This window comes from Esox lucius, chromosome 6, assembly GCF_011004845.1.
Source record: "Esox lucius isolate fEsoLuc1 chromosome 6, fEsoLuc1.pri, whole genome shotgun sequence".
Classification (NCBI taxonomy): Eukaryota; Metazoa; Chordata; class Actinopteri; order Esociformes; family Esocidae; genus Esox; species Esox lucius.
The window spans coordinates 5688265-5703061 of record NC_047574.1 but is presented as its reverse complement, the minus strand read 5'-3'; the positions used below and the strand labels follow the sequence as shown (position 1 = coordinate 5703061).

The 14797-nt window shown below is 44.7% G+C and overlaps 1 protein-coding gene across 4 annotated transcripts in view; it reads left to right on the top strand.

Moving 5' to 3' along the window:
- The window catches only part of ptprea (protein tyrosine phosphatase receptor type Ea), a 64833-nt gene that overhangs the window by 47632 nt on the left and 2404 nt on the right, over positions 1-14797 (top strand). For 2 of the 4 annotated variants that reach the window (XM_034292889.1, XM_010868651.5), the window contains 18 exons: positions 1693-1770; positions 2885-2981; positions 3634-3707; positions 5734-5870; positions 7122-7212; positions 7848-7924; positions 8055-8091; positions 8257-8354; positions 10206-10325; positions 10949-11112; positions 11301-11436; positions 11681-11830; positions 12022-12115; positions 12943-13019; positions 13433-13567; positions 13934-14059; positions 14299-14450; positions 14577-14712. In XM_034292889.1, the coding sequence (XP_034148780.1) occupies positions 1698-1770; positions 2885-2981; positions 3634-3707; positions 5734-5870; positions 7122-7212; positions 7848-7924; positions 8055-8091; positions 8257-8354; positions 10206-10325; positions 10949-11112; positions 11301-11436; positions 11681-11830; positions 12022-12115; positions 12943-13019; positions 13433-13567; positions 13934-14059; positions 14299-14450; positions 14577-14712 (1974 nt within the window). In that variant the 5' untranslated portion in view covers positions 1693-1697. Of the gene's footprint in view, positions 1-1692; positions 1771-2884; positions 2982-3189; positions 3318-3633; positions 3708-5733; positions 5871-7121; positions 7213-7847; positions 7925-8054; positions 8092-8256; positions 8355-10205; positions 10326-10948; positions 11113-11300; positions 11437-11680; positions 11831-12021; positions 12116-12942; positions 13020-13432; positions 13568-13933; positions 14060-14298; positions 14451-14576; positions 14713-14797 lie in introns of those variants that run through there. The other 2 variants (XM_010868658.5, XM_010868665.5) reach the window with 2 other exon arrangements.

Below are 14797 nucleotides of genomic sequence, written 5' to 3'. Positions count from 1 at the left end.
TGTAGTTTACCGTTCTTTCCTTACAAGGCAGGTTTTTCCTGTATTTTTCTCTCGCATCCTGGCTTCCCCTGGTAACCCCCGTGTTTCACATCACAACGCTATGAACTGTGGGCAAGTCTTGCGTTCCTTGTCATTCTTGTCATTCCTCTCCTGCGGTCTTATGAAAAGGTGCATAAAGGGCTCAAAATGTCTGGGAAAGAGCCCTCGCGCACTTGACAATTCGACAGTGGGACAGCCCTAAGCCCTCACAGACTTAGCGAAAACACGCCTCAGAGTCTGTGAGTGTGGACATTGGGATTGGACCTTCAAAAAGGTGGGCGGGGGGAGAGGTGTTGAATGACCGTGAGTAGCCTGGCCACCACCAGGCATCTATTATTTACAGCATGAACTTTAAATCTGAGTCAATCAGGGAGAGGAAGTTTGGTGGGCAAGCAGGTTGAGTCTCTGATGAAAAAGCATACATTATGATCAGTACAGCTTCCGACAGTGGGTGTCGATGGGAGCTGAGTTGTAGGTGGTGGAAAATACGGGGAGATTTTAGCAATAATCCGTCATTATTAATATATGGGGAGAATGAGTAATCCGTAGTGGCGACACGTTGCCCAAAGATTACATGGTGTTTTGGCGGACCCCCTAAGTGGAGCCGGCCAAGAAGAGCGAATTTCTCGACCGACCGACCCTTGTTATATTGTTGATAAGCAACTGCTTGCTAAGTTTAGGATTAGGTTTAGAATAAGGGTTAAGGTTAAGGTTAGGGTAAAGGTTAACGTTAGGGTAAAGGTTAACGTTAGGGTAAAGGTTAACGTTAGGGTAAAGGTTAGTAGATATTTCAAATGTTACCGAAAGTTAGTAGCTAATCTGTAACGCATCTACAGAAAATTTTTTGGGACCCTCAGATTAAAGTACTACCCAACAACCTCCCCAGTTTGGTCTGTGTAGAGTTTCTTTAGGTTATTTCCATGGCTCCTGGCCCCTGGCTGGACAAGCGATCCACGACAGAGGGACTCATGGCTGTCAGGGACCTCATCCGTAAACGTAAGTGGCCTGACGGATGAGTGGTTTGAGGTTCCGTTGGTGTAGAGGGCCTAGAGATGAGGTGGGATCACACACTGTGCCGTTCCGCTCCGGGTGCTTGAAGGATGAAATGGCGCTGATGGATGATTTTTGTTTTGACCTGTTGGTCAGGAAGTGTCCACTGGCAGAAGAAGCTGGGCGTGTTCAGTTGGACGGGTTTTCTGTTTTACTGCGCGTCTGGGTGATGATGGTGCCTAACGTAGAACCAAAGTCCACCTACAGTGTCCTTGCGTGTCTTTGGGTTGTCTAGGTGATGGAGGACGTGGTTCAGGCCCATGTTGACACCGCTGCCTGTAGGCAAACTGCAGTGGGTTAAGGGAGGTGTCACTGTTGGTTTTGAGATGGGGCACAGGACTGGGTTTCATGATGGCCGGGCTGACACCTACAGGTCAGTAGTTGTTCGGGAAGGACAGCTGTTTTGGAACACAGAACAATGCCTGCCTGTTTTAAAACCTCCATCATTATTCCAGTCCAGAAAATAGGCAGTCCAATTTGGTGGCTCTCATTTTCTTCAGTAATAGTTTCTGACCATTCCGATCACCTCTTTTGTCTTACCACCTCTCCTAATGCCTCTCTGTCTGTCTCTCTGTCTGTCTGTCTGTTCATTTCTCTCAACAGCCACAATGTTCCCAGTCCTGTTTTTGGTGGCAACCACGATAGCAACAAATTACTCTTCCAGTGGAAACGATACCAATGGTAAGTCCAGTATATGTGATTGTTTCATGGGGAATGATACAAAAACATGCGTGTGCAGCAGGCCAAGAACACAGGACGCCAATCCAGAACAGACGCGACTCACGTTCCCCCTGACTCTTAACAACCGTTTCTGTGTCCAAAATATTTTCATGACTCCTAAACTAACGTATAATTTGTGCATTGCGAAACACGCACAGCGGCCTGCCAAGGCACTGTTTAGCACTCGTTCTTTGTGATTACGGGATCAGGGTGGGGCTTAAGTGGGATTACTGGGGCAGTCATTCAGCGTGTTGTTGTCATTTGTAGACAGGCAAAGGTGCCGTTTGGCTGACCGTGAATGTCACAGCAGAGGGCCAGACCCCCCCCCCCACCTCCCTCCCAAGTCTATATTAACCCAATACTTTTCTAACTAGACCAAACACTTGTCCCAAATGGCACCCTGGTCCCAATATAGTTCACCACTTTTGCCCAGAGCCCTTCATCAAAAGCAGTGCACTTTGTAGGGAATAGGTGGCCAAACCTTATGCATTTTGCTGAACTCATTTTGCTGAACTCAGATATAACATGGCGCGTCTGGCCAGTCCGTAATAAAGGGGCCTGGTTGCCGGCCAACCGTAAATCACAGCCATCATCCTCCGCGGCCGGGCTGCGTTCATTAGGGCAACACGCGTTAAAAACCTGACAACACCCAGGTATCGTCTGAACTAATAACTCAGTTTGTCCAATGGAAAACATTTTCGGTGAGCCCCCCCCCCCCCCCCCCCCCCCACACACACACACACCCCCACCCCTAACCGCCGTCACTGCACAGAAACACAACTACCAGAACAGACCGTTGTGGTCTGGCCGCCTGTTGCCCTAATCTAACCCTGTGTTCCATCGCTGGCCTCTTCCTGTCTCTCTGTTTGCTGTCTCTCTATGAGTGCGTCCCAGTGACCTTCCCTTCCCACCGAAGGGTGCATTTGTTCCCTACATTTCATTGACGTGGTGGGCTTGAGGTCTCGAGGGAGGTGGCATGTGCCGGTCAGTTCCTTCCCACTTCGGGACGTGTAAGAGGAGGGGAAGTATGGAGAGCTTATTGGCATGTAATTCTTGTTCTTTTCCTGGTCTCCAGAAGACACAGCAGCAGAGAACCACCATGTCCTGCCCATCGTGTTGGTTCTGTCTGTGCTGATCGTCATCAGCATTCTTCTGGCGTGGTACTTCCTCAGGTACCACAGTCACAGGGCGGGGGGTGTGTGTTTGTGTGTGTGTTTAGGACAGGTCAGGGTTAGTGTGTGTGTGTGTGGGCTACAACACAGAGCAACTGAGGGCCAGGGCCAAGGTGATGTCATTCTTCCTTTCCTCAATCACCAGCAGGAGGAGGAGCTCCAGCCAGGAAGTGAACTGCTAGCTATTGCTCACGCCTCATGCTGGCAACAGTAAAACTGAAAGCTAGACAGACAGGCTGTATGCTTACAAGCAGTAGCTGTATGCTACTGACTATTCTGTGATCCAAGCCTACCCTGGACTCTAATGAGAAAGAACACCTTTTCCAGCTTCAGATGGTATGGCACTGGCCTGTTTGAGTACTTTGTTTCTTATGGACTTGTGTTGCTACTTAGTTATAACGTTTAGTCAGTTACAGTAACATAGGTAACTTTAAATTTTTAGTGCTAGGAACTTGAAAGGATGTTCTTGGAGTGAATTTGTCTGTGAAACGGAAATGATTCTTTTGTCTTCTTTGCCCTTTCATCTGTCTTGTTCTGTCTCCTTTTCGTCTTCCTCCCACTCTGTCTATCTCTATCGCTTTCTGTCTTTCATTCTGCCATTTGCTCTCTCTATTTCTGTGCCTCTGTTTCTCTGTCTTCCTCTACCTGACAGGTTAAAAAACCAGAGAAAGGCAGTCGTCACCACAGTCGACAAGAAGATACCAAATGGCCTCCTGGAAGAACAAGGTAACCCTTTCTGTGTTTTAGTCGGAGATTTTGAACGTAGACATCCAGGCAGATTTGGTCCTCTGCGGCTCGGCTGGAATCCCACCTCTGTTATGTTGTATTTCTCCGTCTTCAGGTGTTTTGGTGTGTACTGTTCCGTATAATGTAATAAATACACTTCATGTGAAGCATGAAATAGATACCCGGGCTCAACAATTGTACCATTGTATTTACATTCAAGTCATTTAGCAGACACTCTTATCCAGACAGTTAATGAGTTTTCATTTATCTATTTGTTTGGCCCTGGCTCTCCGTGGAATCGAACCCACAACCCTAGTATTTTCAGAGCCATGCTCTACTGAGCGGTCCAGAAAGGGTCTCCAGTTCGTCATAACGTAGTTCATCATTCAGTAGCCTTCACTTCACTATGACACGCTACTCCAACTCACAGTGGGTTTTTCACAAACAAAAGTCCTACTTTTTAATGGTCTACTTAGTATCATCGCAGATGCTCTCATTCAGAATGATTAAAATACACTCTGAGAAAGACGCCTCAGAATTTCCACTGCTCGTGAACAACTTAACATCCTGCCATGTACGCTAACAGAGGACGGTGAGTCTTCGCATGTGACGCTCTGTTTGTCCACTCATCCCCGTGATGTGCAGGTGACATCATTGACATCTCAGAGGACTCAAACACGCCCTCCTTATCAGGTCAGGTATACAGGGGTGGAGACAGGTTTACTAATTGGATTGGTGTTAAGGTCGCTCCCGTTTTTTTAAACGCCGCCACGTCTCGACTGTGGGTGTAATTTTCCTGCTGCCAGCCCGTGTCGAGTCGCCGTCTGCACGCACAGGGGGAAGTCGGTCGGTGTGGCTTATTTAAGTTTCATAAAACATTCACTGTGAGATTTAAAGAATTACCGCCTCTGCTTGATTTTGTTATGCGTTGTGGAGTTGAGAGGAACTCAGCAAATGTTGAGGTCACAGGATGCTCATGTCACTAACACAGAACTTGGAATCTTGATTTTTTTTCCCTCCAATTCCTGATTCTAAGAAAAGCAAGGGAAGCTTCTGGAGTTGTCTGTTTTGAAGTGTGGGTTCGGGCTTTGTCTGGGTTCTGTTGGCTGTGGACTGTTCTGAACTGTGGGTCTGGTCTTTGTCTGGGTTCTGTTGGCAGAGGACTGTGCCTGCCTTCTTACTATTGACGTTCAGTGGTGATCAATGAAAACTCGGCAACACTGAGCAGTGTTGAGATATGCAGTTTCTACCATTAAACTTTGGCTAATGTGTTTTGCACGTTCATAAGCCACCCCCGAATTTAATAGAGCTTTGTTTATATGTAGTGGATGTCTCTGTTTATTATCATCAACCTGAGTATAAATTACCTTTCAGTAGGAAAATTATCATAAGCTGTAAAAACAACTTTAAAAATATAAATCTTTTTTTTTTCATCTGTTGTGCTTCTCTTCACTCTGTGCCTGTCAACCTCTTTACATGATGGTTTCACCACTTCCTCTTCATGCTTAGTGACTGAAGTGAACCCATCTTCTCACTTTCGCGCCCCCCCCCCCCCGCCCCCCCACATCTCGAGCTCCCTGCTCTTACTATTGCCGTTGTACTTATATTTATCGGTTGAAACATGCACATGTCTACCCCGGAAACCTCATCGCTGGAATCCCCACATTTCAGTGGTACACACTACATTACCTTACACCTCCAACTTGCTTGGTTTCACAGTCAGAATTGCTATTTGTACTTGCATTTGCCTCAACGCTCACCTATTCATTTCCCACTTGTACATACATCATAGCATCATGGTTTGATGCTAACTGCGTTTCGTGGTACTGTAACTCGTACTGTTCAATGGCAATAAAGTTGAATCGAATCTAATCTCCATCCGTCTTCTCTCTCTTTTTCTCATGGTCTCCCCCTCTTCTCTCTCTCCCTCCCTCTCTCTCCCCCACTTTCTGTCTCTCCTCTCTCACACCACCCTTCTAGATAAATAAACTGAACCTGTCCTCTGTCCCCCGTTTCTCCCCTACAGAACAGCAGACCGTGGTGTTGCTCCCCAGATCGCCTTCTACATCTAAAACCTACATCCCTATCCCTGTTGACTGTCTTGAGGAGGAAACGAGGATACGATCAGCGGACGACTGCAAACTCTTCAGGGAAGAGTTCAATGTAAGGAGTTAAGCCGCAGTCAGACTGAGGCATTGATTTTATCCGTGTGTTAACGGAGTGTGGCGATCCACCAACTGTCCAGAAAATCCACATCCATTTCTAGGGATAAAACGTTGAAATAGGTTCAGCTTTAGTCGTTGAAATAACATGCTGGATCCTCTGTTGTTGTGTTTGAAGACACTAAAACACACAGGATTTCAGGTAAGATCCCAAAATCACTCCATGTCAGTGCCTCTGTGTGAGTGTTGAAATTAGCAATAACGCATATATGCTAACAGAAAATGCATTATCTAGAGAAGCCTATAGTATGATGAGACACCTCAGGTCAACTGGTAGAGGTCAGGTATTTCAGACAAAATAACAACTGAAATAAAGTATTACTACTATACCCATTACTATAATACTACTGCTACAACAACTATTACTACTTCCCCTACTATTATAATACTACTGCTACAACAAATATTACTATTTCCCCTACTATTATAATACTACTGCTACAACAAGTATTACTACTTCCCCTACTATTATAATACTACTGCTACAACAACTATTACTACTTCCCCTACTATTATAATACTACTGCTACAACAACTATTACTACTTCCCCTACTATTATAATATTACTGCTACAACAACTATTACCCACACTGTCACTACTAATACTACTATTATTACTGCTAATATCTATTTCTCCGCCTCGGCTGTGACTGTTACTGTCACTTCAGCTGTAATAGGGTGTTGTTGACCGCAGCGCAGGTTCGTCAGTGATTGGCAGGCTTTAATAATAGCAGTGTTAACCACAGCGAGGGATGGTGTGTCACACTCTGACTCACCCACACGTTCCCCGTGTTCTATCTGCTGTTTGTGATTCAGGGCCTGTTTGGAAGTCCCGATTCAACCATGAGTTCATGATTCAGAATTGGTGTAAACTCTGATCGGGGGACTTTTCCACTTAGAGGAAGTGGGCGCCACACGAAGCCCCTACAGGTCACCAATCTAGGGCAGCAGACGGCAGCGTGCTCAATAGTCTGTCGGCGTTTGTTTTCATTCGCCTGACGTTCTGTTTTACGTGTGTTTACTGTGAGCTGTTGAAAGGTACAGGCGGTCGGGAAGTGACGGCGGCGTGTCTGCTTGTACCCACTGTCTTAAACACGTGGAGTCTGGGTAGCTGACTGACTGACTGGCTCACTTGACTGGTACGTTCACAGACTGACTGACTGACCATGGTGTGTTCTGCCTTGTTTTCAGTCGTTGCCCGGAGGATATACCCAGGGGACGTGTGAGGAAGCCAACAGGGAAGACAACAAAGACAAGAACAGATATCCCAACATCCTTCCATGTGAGGGGCCAGACCTTATTCCATCTAGATTTATATGACAGAGGATCATTCTAAAACTGTATGATAGAAGATATACATTTGGAGTCAAACACTATGGGCTGGTTTCACAGACACAGATTAAGTTTAGGGGGGAAAAAAAGAAGAGTTTTCTATTGAACTTAATTTTTGAGTCATAGACTAGGTTTAATCTGTGCTTGTGAAACCGACCTTAAAATATCTATATATGGACATATATATTTAGCACTTCATGTGTGTGTCATTATTCAGTTATTTTCAGATAAAGTGATGTGTGACTTCCTATAAATGTCCACGTAGTCGATTGTAGTGGCACCAAACAACTACGATCCATACTGTTTAGTTTCTGTGTGTTCTTCTTCCTTTTGACAGTTAGAGTTCCTCTTTGTCTATACTAGGATCTGTCACTTTTCAGTCTTCTGTAAACGCTGGCATTTTTATAACCAAACAATAATTATTTCAATTAAAAACCTAACTGTCTTTAAACAATTTGCTTTAACAACAATTATTGACTTGTTTTCACCATGCTCTCAAAATGGATTGAAACTGTTGAATTGTTGCCCAGTTATTATCCCACTAGTTCTCTGTGATGTCCTAAACTGTGCTTATCTTCTGAGCAGATGACCATTCCCGTGTGGTGTTGACACCACTGGATGGAAACCCCTGTTCAGACTATATCAACGCTTCATATATTGATGTAAGCTGCCATCTGTGGCGTGTATGTCTTATTACAGGGCTGAATACTCGCATCACATACTGGGGTTAGGATGGCTATTTTGCTGACTGAAAATTTTTTCTGCTAATCACTGCGTTTTCATTGTTTTCAGGGCTACACGGGACAAAGCAAATTCATTGCAGCACAAGGTGAAGCTATTAATGTTCTGCTTTGGCGTTCGCCTGATTAACATCTCACTCATATCCTCCATATGAAATCAGACAAACAAATGAGTTAACGCTACCTTTGGGGTGGGGCATTATATCCCACCGGACTGTCATGGGTAACTAATGTAATGGGCTGTTGTCTTCCAGGTCCTAAGGAAGAGACCGTGGCAGACTTCTGGAGGATGATATGGGAACAGAAGTCGGCAACAATCGTCATGCTGACAAACCTCAAAGAGAGAAAAGAAGTAAACCACGACAATGTGTATTAATCTAACAAGAACCTCTCACCGCTCGGGGTTTGAAAACTGTACACTTTGCTTTTTTTCCCGAAATAGCCCCAGAAACACGTCCTTTTTCATCCGTATTCCATCTGTAATTTCATCACTGTTGTTACAGGGATTATCCTGCCCTCCAGGATACATACGTGTCATTTATTAAAGGCTTAAAGAGGCTTTTGGCCTGTCATTTCGACACTAACATTTAAAACTTTGACAGTGCCTGGGGAATCTGTGGAGGGCGGGGGTAGGGGTTAGGACTGACTTGTTTCCGTCGTGCTCTGGAGACTCCTAGTGGTGGGTCTGGCGCCTGCTAGCTCATTCGTGGTTGAGGCAGAAAGGCTTGGTGAAGAGTGCAAACATCCCTAGACTCTCATGTAGAATGCTAAGTTAGTCATGTTTGATCAGACCCTAAATCGGAATCTATTGGCCAAATCCCAGTTGCCTAAAAATTACAGCATCTGACCAGTAAACGAATGGTTGCTTGATTGAATCCCTGAGTAGGTTGTGGAGGATCTGTTGTCCTGGCCCTGGGCAAGCAGTTAACTCTAATTGCTCCCTGGTTGTTGCTATGAAAGATAATGTCTTCTCTGTCGTGATTACCTTGTAAATTATGGGTAAACATTTATTTTATTGACTTGAGAAAATGTTTTTGCCACAACAAATACACAGAACAAACAGAAAAGTCAGACAACAAATAAATAAATCGAATGTAAAGACAATACATAATATATGAACTAGTTACAAAATAGTTTCCAGAAGGCTTGGAAATGTAGGCTTCCATAGTCTAGTCATTTAGGCCTCATCTCACATCCCATCCTGTCGTTAAACATTATAGGTCAACTGGCTCCATATGGTCTCCCAGCAGTTTCAATGAGATTCACCTTAGAGAGAAAACAAGAGGGAAAGAGAAAAAGGAGAGAGAGAGGGCAGAGAACAATAGCGAGAGAGAGAGACAGAGGGGGTGGGGTGTAGTAAGAAAACGTACCCTGCAGAGATCAATAAAAACAGAAAGGAAAGAGATTAAAATCAGCTTTTGTGCAGCTCGGAATCAATGATTAAATAATGGCTAATGAAGCCCTCTAAGGCTTTATCATAATTAGTCAGCAAACTCTCATTAAGTGGTTTTAGACAGGCTAATTCTGATTGACTGGCTGGCTGGCAGATTAAGCCCTGAGATTCTCCAATGCGCTCAGTGTCTTACAAGTCACCTTTAGGACGATAATGCATTCAAAACACGCATGGAGGGAGCCCTTCTCACTCTGTGCACTTTGAAGGCTCAGGGGGATCCAAGAAGTTAAGACAGATTTACCCTGTGTATGAACTAATATAATGTATTACTACGATATTTTTCACGTCTTGTAAACAATTTAGATAAAGTTATTGAATGTTTTCCAGTTTGACCTATGAACTGTAGACTTAACAATCTACAGTTAACCAGCCACCCCCCTACTTAAAGACGACGTTTAGAATAAATTCCCATAGGACCTCCTGTGTGTAGCCGAAGTCCACCAAGGCTCAGCATTGCAGTGCAACTGTATCACCGGTAATTGGGTTCTGTTCTGTTACTGCACCGGACCAAACGTTGCGGAGTCTCACGGAGGCCCAGCTTCATCTCGGTTGCATGTCACTTTGCGATCTAGTGACACCTGGTGGTGGGTTGGGCATCTGCAAGTTAACTGTGGTTGTCAGCCAGAGGAAGCTTTTCCTGGCTTGTGTGAGCAGAGTGACAGAGAGCATCATGGCTTTCTTGGACGTCTTCTCAGAGCTAAATAAACTAAAGGCTTTTGTGTTCCTGTCTAACTTTCTGTTTCCCACTAGGATAAGTGCTACCAGTACTGGCCTGACCAAGGCTGCTGGACCTATGGCAATGTTCGTGTGGCAGTGGAAGACTTTACTGTGCTTGTGGACTACACCATTCGCAAGTTCTGCATACAATATGTAAGTTGTGACATGACAATGCTACATGGACGTTCTACTGAAACAGCAATGCTAGCTATTAGCAGGGCGTTGGACTTGGTTGACAATGAAGAATCAGCCCTTTTGTTTTGAAAGTATGCGCAAGCCTATCCTACAGGGATTCACTTCTTCTGTGGTACATCAAAGGCATACGGTTCATATTTCACGGTAAATACATGTAGCCTACGGGACCCACTAAAGCACTGCCCGTAAACATCAAAGGTGCACTGTGAACTTGTTGTGTCGCAGTGCTGTGGGTATAGGAGTAGATTTCAACAGGCTATAGAAACATAAAACATGATTGGTGAACAGTGGCAGTCTATGGGTAACATTATTGGCTAGGTTAATTTCCATCACAAAGGAGCTGACTCTATACACTCTTGCTGTGTCCGTGTGCGAATGAGGACAAAAAGCTTATTTCACAGCTTATGGCTTATTTTCCCCCCACTTAGCCGTGTTGTTTTATCAAGGTCTACTTTATCAACAAAACAATTCTAAGTTATAATTGTGCAAATAAAGGACCGGCCCGTCTGTCATCTTCCAGACATGCCAAATGGCCATTCTGCCCATGGCAGTAGTAGGCGGTAACATGTCTTTTCATGTAGCAGGCTACGGATGGCAGCAAGCCCTCGCGGCTGGTCACTCAGCTCCACTTCACCAGCTGGCCTGACTTCGGGGTCCCCTTCTCCCCCATCGGCATGCTCAAGTTCCTCAAGAAGGTCAAAAACGTCAACCCTTCCTTTGCTGGTCCCATCGTAGTCCACTGCAGGTATTTTTTACACCGGAGAGAGACGGTGGATGGATTACTTTATAAAAATAAAATGTTACCTGAGCACCTTTCTCTGAAGACAGATCAGTCTTGCTAATATTGTCGGATGCTTGATGGAACTCCTTGTACAACTCTGTCTCCTTGTACAACTCTGTCCCCCGGCCTCTGTCTGTGGTATGTCTCTGCAGTGCTGGTGTGGGGCGGACAGGGACCTTCATCGTGATTGACGGCATGATAGATATGATGCACCAGGAGCAAAAGACAGACGTCTTTGGTTTTGTGTCCAAGATACGAGACCAGCGCTCACAGCTTGTGCAGACGGATGTGAGTGGCCCCTTACATCGGTTTCTGTTACTAGTACTAGTGTCATCTTTCTTAACCTGCTATTAATACAAAGCAATTATCCAGTAAGCATTGTAATCACTTTTAGTATGGTGGTCTAAATAGTATAGTAAATCAATCCCTGTGGAACGCCACGCTGGGTTTCAAGAAGGGCTGTGGCAAAAAGTGACAATTCATCTTCAGTATATGGAGTAAAGATGTGTGTGTGTGTGTGTCTTTCATTCAGATGCAGTACTCATTCATCTACCAGGCCCTGTTGGAATACTTCCTCTACGGAGACACAGAGCTGGATGTGTCATCTCTGGAAGGACACCTGCAGAAACTACACAACACCAACGCCCCTTTTGACAGAGTGGGACTGGAGGAGGAGTTTAAAGTGAGACCCGGGTTGCTAACTCTCTGACATCCAGAAAATATGAGGAAGCTTGTGTTGTTTTTAGAATTCACACTGACATACAAGTCATTGGCCAAGACATATAAAGATAGCACAGCCAAAGTGTGATACTGTTCAAAATCTAATGTCTTACATGTAAATTAACAGTCTAATGCCTGTCTGCTCCTCTTCAGAAACTGACCAACATGCGGATAATGAAAGAGAACATGAGAACAGGAAATCTGCCTGCCAACATGAAGAAAAACCGGGTCCTTCAGATCATTCCATGTAAGTAACACTGGGAAACATTGGGACCACAGGATTGTAATGAAAGTGTCCCCACTCACATCGTGATACCATAATTGCCAGGTTCAGAGGTTCCAAGACGGTTGTGTTTATTATATTTCTATGGTTAAAACGCATCATAAACGGATCTGTTTAGCTAGTACATTTGCTAAATTAGGTCATGTCGTATTCCTGGCGCTATGACAGATTATACTGTGCTCATATCCAAGAGTTATTATTAAATAACTTGTTTCTCTCACCAAAATCCACACCCTCAATTGCATTAATGCAGAAATAGACTTGTATATACACCTACTCATATTTGGTATTCATATATTTAAACCCTGATACATGGAAGTGCCATTGAGACACCTTCTAGTCAGACATCTTGTCATCGGTATCTGATTGCTCGCTCATTGTGTTGCTGTTTTCTGGGTTGAGTGATGCGTTCTCGTTGCTCTCTGCCCGCAAGTAGTCTTTGGGAAATGGATCTGGATGAACATTTTAGGCCGATTCACAAAATGGCGCCCTATTCCCTATTTAGTGCACTTCTTTTGACCAGCGACTACAGGGTTATAGACGAAAGCAGGGCACTATATAGGGAATAGGCTGCTATTTAAGAAGTTTTTTTTTTTTTTTGTCATCTAATATGGCAGATCTATTCATAAATCACCAGTGACAGCATCACAGATGATCCAATTCCTTCTCCCCATATTCAGCGGCGCTGTCTTCAAAGCATTCTCCGTTGAATGTGATTGATAGTACTGTTCACACTGTCCTTGTAGTTAGCTACCATGAATATGAATGTTGAGCTGGAATCTCTTTTTCAGACGACTTCAACCGAGTGATTCTCTCCATGAGAAGAGGCCAGGAGTTCACGGACTACATCAATGCATCTTTTATAGATGTAAGCTGGCACTTTATTTTCTACCTGTTCATAATGATACTACAGTGATTTCCTTTAACATTTTCATCATGCAGCAGACCTCCAGTTAGTGCATAAATCTTAAGATAGCTCAGTGGGACACCTACAGTAGCCAATAATACTAAGTACCTTACTCAATAAAGTAGCTATCAGCAAAGTCAGTGCCAGAAAAAGAAAATAATGAAGAAATCTGGAAAGTAATTGCATTAGTTCAGGAAAGGCAACCGTTGTGGAAGGGCAAACTGCTGTCAAGGAAGTGGTACCTCTACTGTTTAATGTGGTTGGTATTTTACTGACTGTTGACATGACAATAACTGTTCATAAAATGACTGTTAATATTATAACAGCTGTTGACATTGTGACGACCGTTACTATAACGACTGTGTGAACTTCAGGGCTACCGGCAGAAGGACTACTTCATAGCCACCCAGGGCCCTCTGTCTCACACTGTGGAGGACTTCTGGAGGATGGCCTGGGAATGGAAGTGTCACTCCATCGTCATGCTCACTGAACTACAGGAAAGAGAGCAGGTAGGCTCCCTCTCCCTCCCTCAGATAAGACTCTCCCTCCCTCACTCCCTCAGGTAGACTCTCCTCTCCCTCCCTCACTCCCTCAGGTAGACTCTCCCTCCCTCACGTAGACTCTCCTCTCCCTCACTCACTCCCTCAGGCTGATTCCTCCCTCCTAGCTAATAATCTACCAGCTACCTACTTAATATCTTCTTCTACTATCGTCTCGTTGCCTCAGCAATCAAGAACCCAAGCTGGACCACTCACACTATTTATGTTGTTGAAAATGTCCAACACATGTTTTATGATGGTTATGTACAGTCAGTCAGCCCTTTTTCGACAAATCTTTCAGTTTTGGTTTTCTGTGTGTGTTTTTTCGGCCGGCAGGATAAGTGTTTCCAGTACTGGCCATCAGAAGGCTCTGTGACTTATGGAAACTACACTGTGGAGATTAAGGGGGACACCATGTGTGACACTTTCAGCCTACGAGACCTGGTACTCACCTTCGGCCCGGTGAGTTGGACACGCCCTGACACCACAAAGGACGTAAAGATATTTTAGTTGATAGTTCAGCTTTGCTCTTACTTGCGTAAGTAAATCTGTGACTGTTCACAGTAGATAGGTTTGTTCATCGAAACTCATCCTGTCAGCGAATTGCTAATCGTTAAGCGTTAAGCATTAAACAATGCTCCGAATATAAATGTGCATCTCAAACACAACACATGATATTTTTTTTGCAAAACCCTTGTCAGGACAAGCAGACACGGCTCGTCAGGCACTTTCACTTCCACGGCTGGCCAGAGATCGGCATCCCCGCCGAGGGGAGAGGAATGATCGACATCATCGCATCGGTGCAGAGACAACAACAGCAATCAGGAAACCATCCCATCATCGTACACTGCAGGTAGCCACACAACTCTACCTACCGAACCTACAAAAACGTTGTTAGCTAAAACCTTACTGTTGACTTAGGTGAAAGGGAAGTGTCACAGAAGTGACCCTGTGTGGGTATTTTGGTTTGCCCTGGTAGTGCTGGCGCAGGGCGGACCGGTACGTTCATTGCACTGAGCAATATCCTGGAGAGGGTCAAGGCCGAAGGCCTACTGGACGTCTTCCAAACTGTGAAGAGTTTACGAATGCAGAGGCCACACATGGTTCAGACCGTGGTGAGTAATTTTGCACAAATCTGAATGTTTCACACAACGTTGTTCCATGAAAGCCATTTTAAACATATTCCACTGAAACCAAATT